This window comes from Haemorhous mexicanus, chromosome 5, assembly GCF_027477595.1.
Source record: "Haemorhous mexicanus isolate bHaeMex1 chromosome 5, bHaeMex1.pri, whole genome shotgun sequence".
Classification (NCBI taxonomy): domain Eukaryota; kingdom Metazoa; phylum Chordata; class Aves; order Passeriformes; family Fringillidae; genus Haemorhous; species Haemorhous mexicanus.
Genome location: NC_082345.1, coordinates 61358986 through 61373945, shown reverse-complemented (window position 1 = coordinate 61373945; position 14960 = coordinate 61358986). Strand labels below are relative to the sequence as shown.

The following is a 14960-nucleotide window of genomic DNA, read 5'->3' as shown; positions in this document are numbered from 1 at the left end:
CCGGTGACCGGGGCCGTGGCTCGGTCCGCCGGTGGCTGACTGACAGCGCTCCCTGCCCAGGCGCTGGAGGGGCCGGGCCGGAGCGGGGCGGGCAGGCGGTGGGGGGAGGAGGAGGAGGAGGAGGAGCGGTGCGAACCGCCCTGCACTGCCGCGGCTCCTACCTATTCATTCAGTCACCTAAAATGGCTGGAGAGAGGAGGTGGCGGAGCAGGAGGAGGAGGTGAGGGGGGAGCCGCAGCAGTGCCCCCACCTCCTCCGCGGCCCGGCGGAGCTCCCGGCCCGGCTGCGGCCGCCCCTCGCCCTTGGCACCATGTCGGCCGGCCCGGACGAGAGCTCGGTGCGGGTGGCGGTCAGGTAAGCGGCGCTGCTGCGGGCCCGGGGCCGCGGCGCGCTCCCAGCGCCCACCCGGCCGGGGACGGCAGCCCGGCACATCTTCCCTGCAGAGAGGGGGTCGCCTCCCCTCGGCCCCTGCGGAGCCTCTTTTTCCGCACAGCAGTAGGAAATAGCCAAAGGAGAGGGGAAAGCCCCCACCGTTCTGAGGTCTTTCTCAGTCATTTCTCTCTAATTTTGAGCAGTGACCCTAAAAATACTCCAACTAATTATAGCCCGGTGCTGCTAGTGCTTACTCATGGAAGCAGAGCAGCCCTTGGACTGTGGCGATGCTGTTTGCATCACGGAGCTTTAGGAGAGTGGATCCCGGCACGCTGGTATTTATAGAAGGATAAAGGCTTTTATCCCGCGGTGTCTAACCTCACATAGCAGAGGGATGGACTCCCATGGGGCTGCTCGCATACATAGGAATTAGGTGTATGTAGAAGTCATGATGGGAGGGGAGCTTAAATAATTTTATAACATCAGTTAATTCAAATTGCTCTTTAATCAGAGATAAAAATCTGCTATTCATCATTGAGCTCTTGGCTCTTCTCGGTTTTCTACGTGAAAATACTATTTTATTGTTTGAAGAGCTTCCAGTTTAGCCCGTGGATGCTTCAGTTTTCAAGATGTCTTTACATGATTGAAGCATGAGGAGAAATACATGTATATGTGCATATATCTATGTCTGTTTATGATACGTCAGTGTTTGGGGTTTAATTGTGATACTGTCGATTTATTTCTTTACTTTTAAGAAGTTTCTTTATGCTGGCACACTTGGAGTATTACAACACGAGAAATCAGACCTTATGGGAAGGTCTGTTTGTCTCAGTGGGTCCTTGGACCATCTTGCATTAGAGAATTCAAGGGTTGTTCAGGAAGACGTAGAGGGTGATTTCTTAGGTTTGTTTTGTTTTCTCTGAAGGATGCAGAAGTAAGCAATGTTACTGCGTGCCTTTGTTGAGACATGGAGTAGGGGGAACGGTGCAATAACATTTTCAGTAAACAGAGAAGCACCACCCCTGCCTGATAACGTGGTGTGTATGCTGCAGTTGTTCATTAAAGTCTGATTGCAGCAGCATTTTCTGTTGGAAGAGATGCTTTTGTGAGTGCTATCTGTTGAAGCATTTTTCACATAGTGTTCAGGGAGGTACTAGTCTAAAGCGTAATTAGGCTGTATTTTTAAAAAGGAAAATATGAGATAGGTGTGATCCTAAAAACAGGGTGTGTTACAGGTTTACAGACTGCTCTCTCATTTGAAGAAAATATTAAATATGTTCTGAGCCAAAAGAAATAGTGATGTAGAAGTTCATTTACAAATGCAGACGTTTGTTGCAGCTTGGAATTAAATAAAAAACCTACTGGTGAAGATCCATTTATAATTGTAGGTGTATGGTAAGTAGATTAGGAATAATATTTGGTAAAGAATTTGTAGAAGTAAATTAAAGTCACCCAAATGTAGTTTTTGACAACAAATCCCTAATGTTCTAAGGTATATTTCTGCAGTGTAGTTGTCTAACTAACATTTTGTGCCTGAGTGCAGTTCACTAATAATGAAGGATTGCATTTTTCCTCTTGTCTGCCTTCTTCGTTTTGGCAAATTAACTATTCATGTACGAGATTTTCCACTCTGTGTTTGGTATTCATGAACAAAAGCATGCACAATAATTGGTTTTGCACCAGTAGCTCTTTGTAGATGGTTTTCTTTTATTTCTGATCGTGTATTTTGTGCAGTCCTATAATTCAACCGATTTTGCATCTCAGTGTGTATTGGTGCCATGCTGTACCGTGCATTATGAGCATTACATTCTGTTTCCTTGTTGGTTTTGCTCTTCAGCTCTTTTTGGCAACTTGAGCACAGTTCAGTAATGATCTCCACAGTTGTGATGAATTACTCGTTGTGTTTTGTATGTATGTTTCTGAGCAAGGCTCTCTCTACAGCTGGACTGGCTTTTAGTTTGCAGCCCCCGTGGTTGCAAGATACACTGCAAAGGCATGAATTTGCTTAGACTTTAAACATAGGTTACAGAGTAGACATCACTGAAATTGTTAAGCAAATTGTTTTTCCAGAACCTGGTTGTCTCACCTAATTGTATCCAACAGGAATGAAAAATACTTCATTCTCTCCAATTAGCACCAGCTTTAAGCTATCATCTTGTATGCTAATTGCTCCCCATTTTCTTCAGTGTAATCATGGGTTTGTGACTGATGAGCTCCGGTTTAGTGAAGCTTTCATGCTTCACTAAACCGGAGCTCAAATAGTTTGGCAGATAATCCAGTAACTACTGTGAAGTTCCCCAATTAAGAAAAGATTTTTCTCTAGTCACCCACCACTGAAAGACTTGTGGACTTGGTGGATGATGGTGTGCAACTTTGGCAAAGAGCTTTGCTCTCTGTGTGGCTGTGTGTAGTGTCTGCTTTCACATAAGGTCAGAGAGCCCCCGTGATAGAAGACAGTCATCTGAGTAGAGAACTTTCTTTTAAATGTGAAAAACTATCATTTTTGTAGGTCTAAAATTTGTCTTGCTTTTTTAAGTGTCTTTTCAGCATATGAAGACTAACTTTTGATTAGAAGGCTGTGAAATGTTATCAACATCATAGGCAACTGTTTCAAGTTCACAAAAGGATGTAGATAATAGTTTCTATGTCTTGTCACTTGCCACTTCAGTGGTGTCCACCAGCAAAATACAGTGTGTAGGCTTGTGGTGTGTTGGGTAGATGAAGTTTTCACCTTGGATCCTGAACAGCCAGTGGTCTAGGTCTGTTGTGTGACCCGTGCAAGGGGCTGAATGGGGTCACCCAAGAAGTGTGCAGTTACTTTTACCCTGTTACCAACCAGACCTGAGCTGGGTCACAGGCATTGAAATGGCTCCAACAGTTAGTGCCTGTCCTTGCTCCATGTGGCTTGGGGCCATTTTAGGATGTTCTAGCAGTGGTGGTCTAAGAAATCAAAGTTGCATTTCAGTCCTTTGCATTTTTGGATACATGTGAAACAAAAGAACTTTGGAGAACAATAATGTTTGGATAGGTCTAACCAGAAGTCTTGTATGGAGGACTGTACCTAATAAAGCATGGAAGGGTGTCTGTTATGTCTTCTCCATAACAGGATCCAAATAACAATGCAGAGCATTGAATGAAATGTCTTTCTTCTAGCCCTTCAAAGGTGAAAGATGGCCTTGATCCACTGGCAGTCAGTGGAGGCCCTAGATGTATAGATGATAAGCTTCAGTGTTGATTTGTTAGAGGTGCTGTATTAAAACAGAAGAAGAAAATAAGTACAGTGTTAAAAGATGAATTGCTGTACAAGCTGACCAGTAGTCAAGAAAAGATGGTCACCCTGACATGTTTGGGTGACACCTCAGGGGAGTGGACAGTAAAAGAACATGAAGTACCAGTTGGTGAAGCTGAAGAGCTTTGGCATTGGGCATTTTCTCGTGAAAGATGGAGCCCAGTTGAAACTGTGTTAATGGGCAGAACACAAAGAAGTTTCAGGGGATGGTGTTTTATAATCAGGCATGTTTAATATCTGTAAAGAACAGAGTACTTAGAGTTTCCACTTCTCATCGTCCTAGATGTGCCTGTGTGTATCTCCCTTCTTCCCTGCTTTGGTAAAACTGCCTCACTGGTGCTGCTTCATCTGCTGTGATTGACAATCTGCTTTGTTTCATCCCTCAAGTGAAGAATATGAGTCTTGCTGCATTCCTCCTAATGTGTGTAGAGGGGCTCTGGGATTTGGGCACCCACTTCTGCCTTGAGATGTCTAAAAAATTTCTTTTTCAAACCTACCCTGGGTGTCTGCAACAGGTTGTGACACTGCTTCACAAAAGTGAAATGTTGATTTGTTTGCCAAGTATGGAAACTGTGTGCAAAATGTAATGGATCTACAGATAAATGTTTTTAGTAACAGTAGAAGTAATAAGTGCAGCTGATGAATTAAAACCACATGGCTTCTGGTTCTGGCTTTCCAAAAGGGAGATGAAGTATGCTGGAAAAGCACATTGGTTATTAATTCAGTTTAGTGGAGATTAGAGATTTTTACAACTAAAGCTTACTGTGGCATGGCATTAGGATACAGTGTTGACTTTTGATTACACAAGTAGAATATGTTCATCCATTGCAAAGCTTTGGTATGGGATTCTTTTCATACCCCCCCGTTGTTGAACTGTGTGATCAGCTGGTTGTCCTGTGCAGGGTTTTTTTCCTACTTCACTAGTTTGTGTGGGCTTTTTTCCTCCCCATATGGAATCTGCTGTTTGTTGCCATACCTCCCTCTACCTTTTCACATTTTTGCATTCTTCTTTTAAAGCAATTTCTTTTTAAGCTTTTATAGTGAGGCTGTTTTCCTCTGTGCTAGGTCCAGCTATTGTTAGATACACTAGGAAAGAAGGAACAGAGTGAAAGGAACCTGTCCTTTTTAGACAAGTGTATTTTGAAGCACTTTGATGGCAGCTGAGATTGATTTTCTTTCTTGGGCTGCTGTTGTGCAAGCAGTTACAGTTATGTTTAAGCTTCTCACCATGAATAGATCCTCAGATGTTAGATGAATGGACATGTATGCTGTGGTATATATTATAAGCTCTGGAGATACTAATTTCATGCTTCCCATACAGTGCTAAGCATTCTCATAAATCATTCTGTAACTAGATAAGCAACAGCAATAGACTACAGTACTATCCATTGGTTCCTTGGAAAGGACCAAACTTTTTATTTTAATAGACAGTAATTATTTCCCATCTGTAATCAGCTGTTAAGGTTTTTTTGGGGGGAAAATATGATCTTGATGAAGTTCAGCAGTCTATAAGTATAGAAGAATGCCCCATATGATAAAAGAGAAATTATCAGCAGCATTAAATAGCAAGCTGTTGGGAAATAACTCTTCTACATGGAATCTGTTAATGGAAAGCTCCTGTTTCATATCTTTTTGTTAGTTTTGATGTTTTTCTTTGCTCTCTGACTTACACAAACATCCCCTTGTCCTTCTCTGAAACTTTACCCCGTTGGTATGTTTTGCATTTTAGCTGAAGAAAAGACACGGCACCATCTGCTGCTGAATTAATTCTGATTTCATAATATCTGACTCGATCACCCGTTACTGATATTGCTTGGGGCAGTCTTAATTCTGTGATCTTGCTTTCTAGGAAATAAACTTCCCTTTTCACCACTTGTCTTGTAAACACAGACTCATTCTTGGATGGAGGGGAAAGAAATCCTTCTTGGACCTTTCCCTTAATGCCATGTATTCCTTGCCAAAAGATGGGTATCTTGAGTTTAGGAAGAAGAAATAGCAGTGGTTGGTGTACCTCAGCAGTCTGCTCATGCTTTTGGATGAATTATATTTTTAACTTGTCACTTCCCAAAGTTTGTAGAAGACTTAGGAGTTTACTTTGTTTTTAAGAACCATCAAGTTAGCCACTAATTTCCATTTAATGGTGTTTTCTTTACTACTTATGATCTGTTGGCCTAGACATTCCTTTATTACTGAACTCCGGGCTTCACATTTTCAGGTTTACTGTGTGACATCTGTAAATTCTTCTGTAGTACTTGAATGACCCTTGTGCATGGGATCAAGAGAGTCCTGCTCCCTCCCTCTGCTTTCCCTTGATTTGCTTTAAGCCTTTTATAGATTGCCCTTGCTGCCCACTCAGAGGTGGCTGTTGGAATTCCTGCTTTCATGTTAGGTTGCCTGACTGCTGCTGCTGAAATCAAGCAACTTTAGGTGCTTTTTTTATTTTACAGGAAAATACAGCAGAATACTAAATATCTGTGGTGGCTAGAGAATTTTTTGTTGTGCTAATATTATTTCCATGTAAAACACTTTCAAGAAGTGTCATTTGAACTGTGAACAAGAAAGTTTAATTAGAAATCAAACCAAATCTGAACAAGTCTAGCAAGAGTAACTACGTGAGCTGTGCTTTTTTATTATGCTCTCTTTCTTTTCTCTTGAATAGTTTTAAATTCTTTTTCATTTTCATTTTTTTCCTATTCTTCCTTGTTTGTTTTTTTTTTTTTTAGTTCTGTGTTAATTTCCACTTTTCTCTTATGAAATATATCTGCTTCAGTGTAAGGGGAGAAACACTTATTTTTCAAAAATGGTCTTGTTTGATGTGTTTTATAGCAACAAGATACAAATGGAGAATATTGAAAAGAAAAGGTTAATGTCACAGTGAGTTTGTTGCATAGAGAAACAAAACATTCAAAATGTGTTCTAAAATGTGAAAACCTGCTGATTCAGATCTTATGGTTGATTAGCATGAAATATTTCCTGAATAGAATCTGAATGGAAATAAAGAGTGAGGAGCAAGTACCATCTGTTCCTTTAGTCTAGTAGTATCCTCAGCAGGTTTGATGGAGTTGGCCACTGCTGGAATAATTATTTTTCTGTGTAAATAATTTTTTTTTCTTTAAATCAGCTGTCAAATTCTGGTTGGGACAGTGCCCCCTTTAAGCATCTTTACATCTTTAAGTCTGCCTTACAAAAATGCATGACTTATCCCTTGAGCCTGTTTGCTCTGGAGTTTCAACACAGAAAGCTGAGGGCAACAAGACCTTAGTAAAAGGTTGTGGTTGGTCTACTATACACAGCAATTTATATGCATTCAAATTGAACAGTGTGCTTCCATTGTTGAGTTTAAAAATGGACTAAAGGATTTGTTGTCTAGGTAATTTAGTGTTTCACTGTTGGCTCTTGCATTTATGCTGCTGTAGGAACTCTGCATAGTTCAGTTGGTTAGCAAATAACTGTGTCTTTGCAGGACATTTTAGATTTAATGTAATCTTTCCATAGTAGCTCTGGAGTACTCCAGGTTTCTTGAAATGCTTCCTCTTGGATACTGTAGCTGTGAAGGATACTTATTTTCCTTTATGTTCAGCATAACTGATCCTGTAAAAGCATGAGTAAAGCAGTATTTTCAAGGTGAGTGAGAGTTGAAGGACTGCAGCATGCTGTAGCATTACCAGTTCAACTACCAGAGCTGAACACATGGAATGTTATTGATAGCAGGACTAGAGAGAAAATGTCCTTTTGTGAGACATCTCAAAGTCTGACACTTTATCTTTTCTGCAGTGTTCTCTTTTGATAGTGGAAGAGTTTGATCAAACATGTTTCTCTGTTTTCTGGGTATAAACTCATCTGGGGCCTTGAAAAAAGGTATTCCACATCTTGAGTCAGTTCTCCAACCTCTTGGTTATGATCTTTAAGCTGTGCATTTTTAATGAGCTGCTTTTTTTCTTTCCATTAGTAACTATGTTAGTTATCCTTTGTTTAATACTGCTAAAACAAATTTAAGGTGATATATTAAGCTGGGAAGCGGCAAAGCTGTGAAGTACTAATGTCAGTCAAGAAACTATATTAAATACAGGATTGGTTAGCAATGGTGTCTAAGAAGTTGTGCAAATCATCGATAACAGGAGAAAGTACAAAAGAAGAGTTTATCCTCTAGAAATACATTGCAAATGGTGAAATACAGTCTTGTATAATTTTGGGGCCACTAGCAGGTTTGCTAGGAAATTTCTCATGCACAGTAAAACATCTAATATTGCATAAAATGTAGAAAGTGGCATATCTGAGTTCCTTTAAGTATTTGGTACCATGTTGTGTGTGAGACTTCTTGGAATAAAGTGATAGAAAGGTAAACTTCACTTCAGATGTGTGTGTGTATATTTTATTCAAAATACTTCCCTAATTAACTTGGTCAGTAATCCTTAGCATTCATTTTGTTGGACATTTTTTTCCTTAAGCATGGGACTAATTGAGAGATGAGTCCAGAGACCTTTTGTGTCATTCTGAGTAGCTCATTATCCCAAGGTCCTAGAGTTGCTAATCACTCTCTGTGGTATTGATTTACCAACTGCAGCAGTGCCTCTGTCTTATTTTGTGCTTGATTCTGTCATAGGACACCATCCCTGTGTTCCCATCTCCACCTGTACGAGAATATAAGAGGGGTATGAGTGTAGGTAGTAATATCTGTCTTTTTTAAAATGTTCTTTTCCTGCTTTCCTTTCCCCATGCTCCCTTGGCACTTTGTTTATTGTCATCTTAGAATTATGTCATAAGATCCTCAGGCCAAAGACGTAGCTTCAAAGTAAGCACTTAGGATATAAATAATACATGATGTAATATCGTGAGAAAACCAACTCTGCTGAAACACCTGAGTTTGTCATTACCTTCTATGAAAAGTCTTACTGTTAAAAATTCTATATATGGCTTTGTTTCTCCCTCTCCTCTTTGCTCATTTCTGTGAAGAGAAAAAAAAAAAATTATGCCTGTGCCAGACACTTTGATCTGGAGGAAGTAGCTGACTACTCTTTTTTTTTTTTTTTTACCTCCTAAGTAAAAAATATATTGCTTTAGTTGTCACTCTGCATAAGTTGCCCAGGTAAGGTTTATTTCACTCCCTACTCTCAAATGCATTCTTTTTGAAGTCTAATCTTTAAGTTCATGTGAAATAATTTTTAGACTCTCTCTGTAATGTAAAGCCTTTGAATTTTTCCTTAAAATTATTATCCATACATATTACTTTGTAGGCTACAGATGTTGATACCATCTAAATATCTGTATTTTTTAAGTTAAAATTATATCATGCATGTGAATTACTGGTATATTTGGGAATGACTGATGTGTTTAGGAGCAAGCTATTTGAAATGCATTAAAGACCAGAAAAATATTTTTGTGTTGGGCTAAGGATGGCTAAGTATGTAAGTGCATATTTTCTAGAGGTGATTGAAATGAGAAGGATTCTACTTGTAAGTGTTTGAAGAGGCTGAAGATCAGAGAGAAGGCCACCTGTTCAATCTGTATCACTTAGAGTGCAGCTTATGCTTCTGTCTAATCTGATCAGTCAGCCCATCACTCAGGAACAATAAAATTGCCATTCTGATCTTTACAAGCAGAACTCTGAGTTCAGCAGAAGTGGATTGGTGTTCAGTAAGCTCTAAAAATGAGATGAGAGGGCTGAATTGGTATTTGCAAGTAAACTATTTGACAGTTAAACATTAGTATAATTAATGTTCTTTTTTTCTTTTTTGTACTCCCAAAAGGGTTTTGTTTGAATTGGGGCTGAATTGAATTTGCTCTTGGGCGGTGTGTCTGTGAGGTTTTTTAATATTTGTTTGATTCACTGTTTCATTTTTTTTTGTTTTGTGCATGCCTTGTTTTTTTTTTTTTTGTTGGCTCTCTTTCTTTCTTTGTCTTCCTCACACAGTCTTCAAAGTGATCTACATTGGCCAGTCAACCCGCTGTCTTGGCTCTGCATTTTAAAATGTTGCTGTAGATCTATTTCGTTGTTGTTGTTTGCGAAGCTTGTAGGAGCAGATGGACTTCTCATTGTTCTCTAAATATCAACAAGTGTAGCCCTGGTAGGCCCTGAAGAGGAGTCATAGGCTTGTCAAGGTTGGAAGGAACCTCCCAGAAACATTGTGCAGCTGAGATTTTGAAATGAAAGTGCTTTGTTGTGTGCTTGTGCCCCCCGAGAACGGGGCTGGCCCATGCTCCTGTGGATTTCCAGCTCTCACCGTGCGGAGTGGAAGAGGGAACTTGCACAGAATGTTGTTGACCTACATCTTGGGAGATACTTGATTTAAAACAAAGGGCTGATGCACTCTCTGCTGCTGCTCTAGGCAAATGTTTGAGGAATGTGCACATTATTCATGAGCATGGAACAGCAGTGTTGCAGTGTAGCAAAAGAAGAAACTCAGTGTATGTAGAACCTGGAGTCTTTATGAAGGTGCAAAGAAATCCATTTTTTGTTCAATGCTGCTGGTGTCTAGTGGTAGGTTCTGGATCCTGCTGCTCACAAAAAATGTGGACTGGCTAAGAGGAATTGAAAAGAGGCAGGAAAGGGCTCTTTGTCTAGAAAACATGTCTGGTTCCATGTGGGATGCGAGGAGTGAAGATTTGTAAGGGTCATGTCCTAAAATACCAAGAGTCAAGTATGGAATGGAAGGGAATAAAATGTTCTTTATGCTCAAGGTGAAGTCGATAAAATGTAGTAGATTTAAATTTCAGTAAGAAAAGTAAAAGAGAGGAGAAGATACTTGTCCATTGTAAGGATGAATATTGTGGACTGAACAGGGAGGGAAATAAACCTGTGCTTTGTCTATGGAGATGTGAAATTGTCCCTACAGGAAACTCTTCAAAACAGTTCAGACTGGTAACTGCCAGGAAGATTTTGGATTAATTGGTTAATATTTAAATTAAATATTTAATTAAATGTTGAATTAATTAATTGGTTAATTAATTAATACTTTGGCCCAGAAAGGCTGAGTGGGTGAATGAACTCTGACATTCCCAGGGTTTTTTCCACCCCAATTGCCTGTAATTCTGTGAAGCTGCATGTGGGGTGCCAGGACCTGAATTCAGTACAATTGAATGATCCCATTCAAATGTCAGAATGTGTTCACAGAGGTGTGACAATGTCCACATGAACAGTAAAGCCTTACTGATTTGGAAGGGTAAGCCTAGATTAGTCCAAGTTTGAAGGGACCTCAGGAGGTCATCTGATCTAGCCTGCCCCTCAAAGCAGTGTCAAAACTAAATTCAGGTGAGGTTTTGCAAGGCTCTGTCAAAAGTTAGGTCTAGGAAAAACCTCTGAGATCAATTCACCAGTGTCTCTGGGCAATCAGTACTTGACTGTTCCAATTTTTGATGGCCAGAGTTCTTCCTAATGCTGAGCTGGGAAATCTCTTGCTTTGTTTTGTGACCAGTGCCTCTTGTCTTCCCAATGTGAACCTCAGAAAGGAGCTTGGGCCTTTTGTCTCTGTAATCCTCTCCTCTGCACTGACAGAGAGGAGACAAGGCCTGGAAGCCAAGAAGATCCTGAAGAGCTCTGTGCCTATGATCTGTTGGAAAGGTGACATGTGGAGGACACCTTCAGCAAAGGGGGTCCAGCCTCTTCTCCAGATGAGTTCTGAATATGGTAGATCGGATCTGGGGGACTGACAGTCATTCACTGGTCCTGGTGACAGGGCTGCTATTAGGAGATAATGTACTGTAAGCATACACAGGGTGAAGTACTGGAGGCTTTTGTTGTTTGCAGGGTTGCTGTACTCTTTCTGTGTAAAGTCTATTAATTCTCCTCATATGACCTACCCCTACCTGTTTTGAAGACTGTTTCATGGTAAATGTGATATTGCAGCTGTGAAGGCATTTGGAGTGTGATTCAGGTTGGGCTAACAGTCTTTTTTTCCCAGCAGGAATGTGTGGTGCTCACCTGTCTGCCTTTTCTCTGCCACAGTTTAAGCTTACTCATTTTTTTGACTGAGCTGACTGATGGGAATAATTACCCTCCATCGTTGTTTAATGTTTCTTGGCTTTTCAGATATGCTCTTCTCAGCCATCTTATAGAATAATCTCTTTCCCTGTCCTGAGACAGTTCATGTTTCATTCTTTCAGTTCTTCTGGCTTGTTCAGACAGTATCTTCTGTATGGCAGAAAGAAATGTGTACAATAGTCAGTGATTTATCCCATGAAGCATGTGATATTGTTGTGAATACAACCCAAAGCATTGACTACCTTGAAGTGGTTTCTTATGACTCTTTGGAAATTATTTTTAATTTGTGCATTATCAGTTTTTGTCTTGCAAATGTAGAACAGATTTTTTCACTTGATTTATTTATTTAGATTTGTATATTCATAAAATGCATGTGGAGTGCTGGGCAAAGTTCACTTCAGCTTGGTTTGTATTGCTGGATATCTGCCTAGTATGTGTAAGAGCTGTCTGGTTGAAGTTCAATCTGTTTAAAACAGGAATGTATTGGTAGACTGAATAAAATGCTTCAAAGCTCATACCTGTGTCTCTTGAATTTATATGCTTTTGATTTCTCAGACTGTAGCTAGGAAATGCTACTGACTTCCAAATTTCACCAGATATGATGAAACTGCTCCTTTAATATGTGAATTCTTTAATTTATACATTCAGTTTTCACCTTAAGACTTCCTTTATTCAGGACTGCATGTCTGTCCAGGGAATATCCAGTGGGACAGAATGCTTGTGTGCTGCACTGCTGTAATGGTAGTTGCTGTCCTCTTGCCATCTCCTTGATGTAGAGGAGGGTGGTCACTCCAGCACAGCAAATGTGTATGAGGTCCTCTCCTTTGCTCACAAGTAACTTGAATTGGCATCATGTTACTTTTCTGTTCTGATAATAAAGAAATAAAATGTAGGAGATACTTTTGTGTTCAAGGGGTCTGTCTCTGCTGCAGCTGTTACCAGTACTGGGAATCCTCTGGATACACTCCTGTGTGTCAGGATGGGTGCTGCCGTAGCCCTTTTCTGGGTCCTTGCTTCTGTGTGCCAGGCTGAGCTAATCTGGCCTCTTCACTTCCAAGACTGGAAATAATTAAATCATCTGTGTGACTTGTTTTAGGTATTTTTCTTCAGTACTGGGTTAAGATACAAAGTTGGAGGTCCACTGCTGTTTATAGGGCCAGCTGTGGTGTTGGAGTTACATTGAGCCTGTCTTCTGTGTTCATTCAGTGCTGAGGAGACTCCTATTGCTTACTGATCTAGGTATGATTGGAGCACAGGGGTATGGTATGTGTTCAGTTACTTTGGAAATAGCTGAGAAGTTTTGTTTCCAAAAGAAATGGACATTCAAAGCTCTCCCTTTAGTCCTCCACAGCTAGATAAGGATGCCAAGATAGTGTAGAGCCATGGACTTTCCAGTTTCATTGTGAAGTCTGAAAGGTTCAAAGACAGCCAGAAATTGTTTCATCAAATGCATAAGTCTTTCTGGATATCCTTGTTATGTGCTATTGTATACTTGACTTGCTCAGTTCAGGGTCCTTGTGACTGATACAAAAATTAGAGGAGAGCTACAGATTACACAAGGGGCTCTCTTGTGGGGTGTAGGGCTTTTCATTTTCAAAAGGAAAAGCTATTTTGTGCCCATTTTTTCGCACTTGAGTCTTGGTCTAGTTAGTTTAAATTGATAGCTAAGGTAGGTAACAAAGGACTGCATGTATCAGATTTCATTGTGGTGGGAATTTTTTTTTTTTTTTTTTTTTAAAGCCCCTGCAAGAATTGCTAGAGGTACGGAAGTAGTTTCTGCTTTGTCAGCAAGTTTGAGGTGGAGTGTCACTGTTGGGCTATTTTTCAGCTGCTGAGTCTTTGTGTTGCTCCATTTTTGCTGCTGTTGCAAGACCCCTCTGCCAGCACTCTGCCAGCACTGTGGATGCAGATCAGGGATAAACAACTTAGTGCATTGGAATGGCTGCCAGGGAACAGAGGGCTGCAGTCTTGTTTCTCTGAACTGAAAACTCTGTGATACCTTCAGATGAGGATAGCAGTATAGGAAAGATAGAAAAGATTGTATAAATTTTTTGTCCATTCTGACACTTAATGACATATTGTGTAACCCTGGTCAACTGGATTTGATTGAGAATCTAATTTTGTGTTCTGTTAAAAACAAGATTGTATTTGAAGTAAAACCAGTCATGACCTCAAATGCCAAGTCAAAGAAATCCTCTCCTTTCATTTGTGATAGGTAATCCTGCTTCCTGTCCTGAATCTTTCTCACAGTTTCACTTTATCTTGTTCCTATTCTTCAGCCACTGATCCTTGGTTCAGTGGTCTAGAAATGGTTAACTCTAATGGTAAGTAGAGTTGGGAAATAAGCTATTTGTAGTTTTCTATGCCTTGCTAATTATTCATGTGATTGAGCTTACGTAAGGGCTGCATTACAGTTGCACTTCATTTGATGACAGAGTTCTGTATTTCTGTGTAAACAAAAGTCAAGTGATAAGGCATGGGCAGTCAAAGTCTATAGTTGAAACCAGGGAGAAAACAAACTTTCCTAGGAGGATCTTAAGGTCATGCTATCTGCTTAGCTGTCATGTTTCTAAAAAAAAAATCTTCACAAACAATAGCAAAAAACTTCATAAAAACCCAGTCCTGACAGTATTTTATTTAAAAAACTTTTTAAAAGCTGTAAGAGCCTTCTTTGCTATCTTTCTTCCCTTAGCCTTTCTTCAGATTCGGTGGTGAAATCCCTTAAAACATACAATTAGCAGTTTGGAGAGCATGATGTAGCAAAATATTAAAATTTTAGACAGCATGGAGTTTTCTCTCTTTGACACAAATTTTAAAAGTAGACTGTCTTAGAAAAAAATTTAAGTACCTGTTTTGGAGAAACCTGTACATTCCAGGGGAAAAAGTATTGATCTGTTGACCCCCCCCCCCCCACCTTAGACTTTTTTAATACTTGCTGACAATGTCTGTAAAACACCAGTTACCTTAACAAGATTTGTCTAAGTATTCCATTTTTCTTTCTAAATATCTGGTACCATAGCATATGCTGGAGTAAATGGCCTTTTACCTCTTTTCTCCATCCTTCCAATGTTGTCAGTAGTACTAAGAAAAAAATTTTTAAGTGGAAACAAGGTTGCCCAAAACACTAGAGCTTTGTTACTGTGGAATGATTTTTTCCCTTTTCCCTCTTTCCCTTTTTGCTGTAAAAGCAGGAGTGGTAAGTGGTTGAAGCTGAGTGCAGCCATGGAGTGGAAGTCAGAGGTGTGGGAGGCTGCTGCCTGATTCACAGCAGTTGGCAATGCAGAGTTTGCAGCTTGTGCTAATATCCAGTCTTCTGGCTTC

General features: G+C 40.1%; 1 protein-coding gene across 9 annotated transcripts in view; it reads left to right on the top strand.

The window, feature by feature from the left end:
• KIF21A (kinesin family member 21A) overlaps nt 1-14960 on the top strand; it is an 87034-nt gene that overhangs the window by 585 nt on the left and 71489 nt on the right. For 4 of the 9 annotated variants that reach the window (XM_059847315.1, XM_059847318.1, XM_059847314.1 and 1 more), the window contains exon 1: nt 154-354. The exons of 1 other annotated variant lie outside the window; for it this stretch is intronic. In XM_059847315.1, coding sequence (XP_059703298.1) covers nt 311-354 — 44 coding nt within the window. In that variant the 5' untranslated portion in view covers nt 154-310. Of the gene's footprint in view, nt 1-153; nt 355-14960 lie in introns of those variants that run through there. 4 more of the 9 variants (XM_059847322.1, XM_059847317.1, XM_059847316.1 and 1 more) reach the window with 1 other exon arrangement.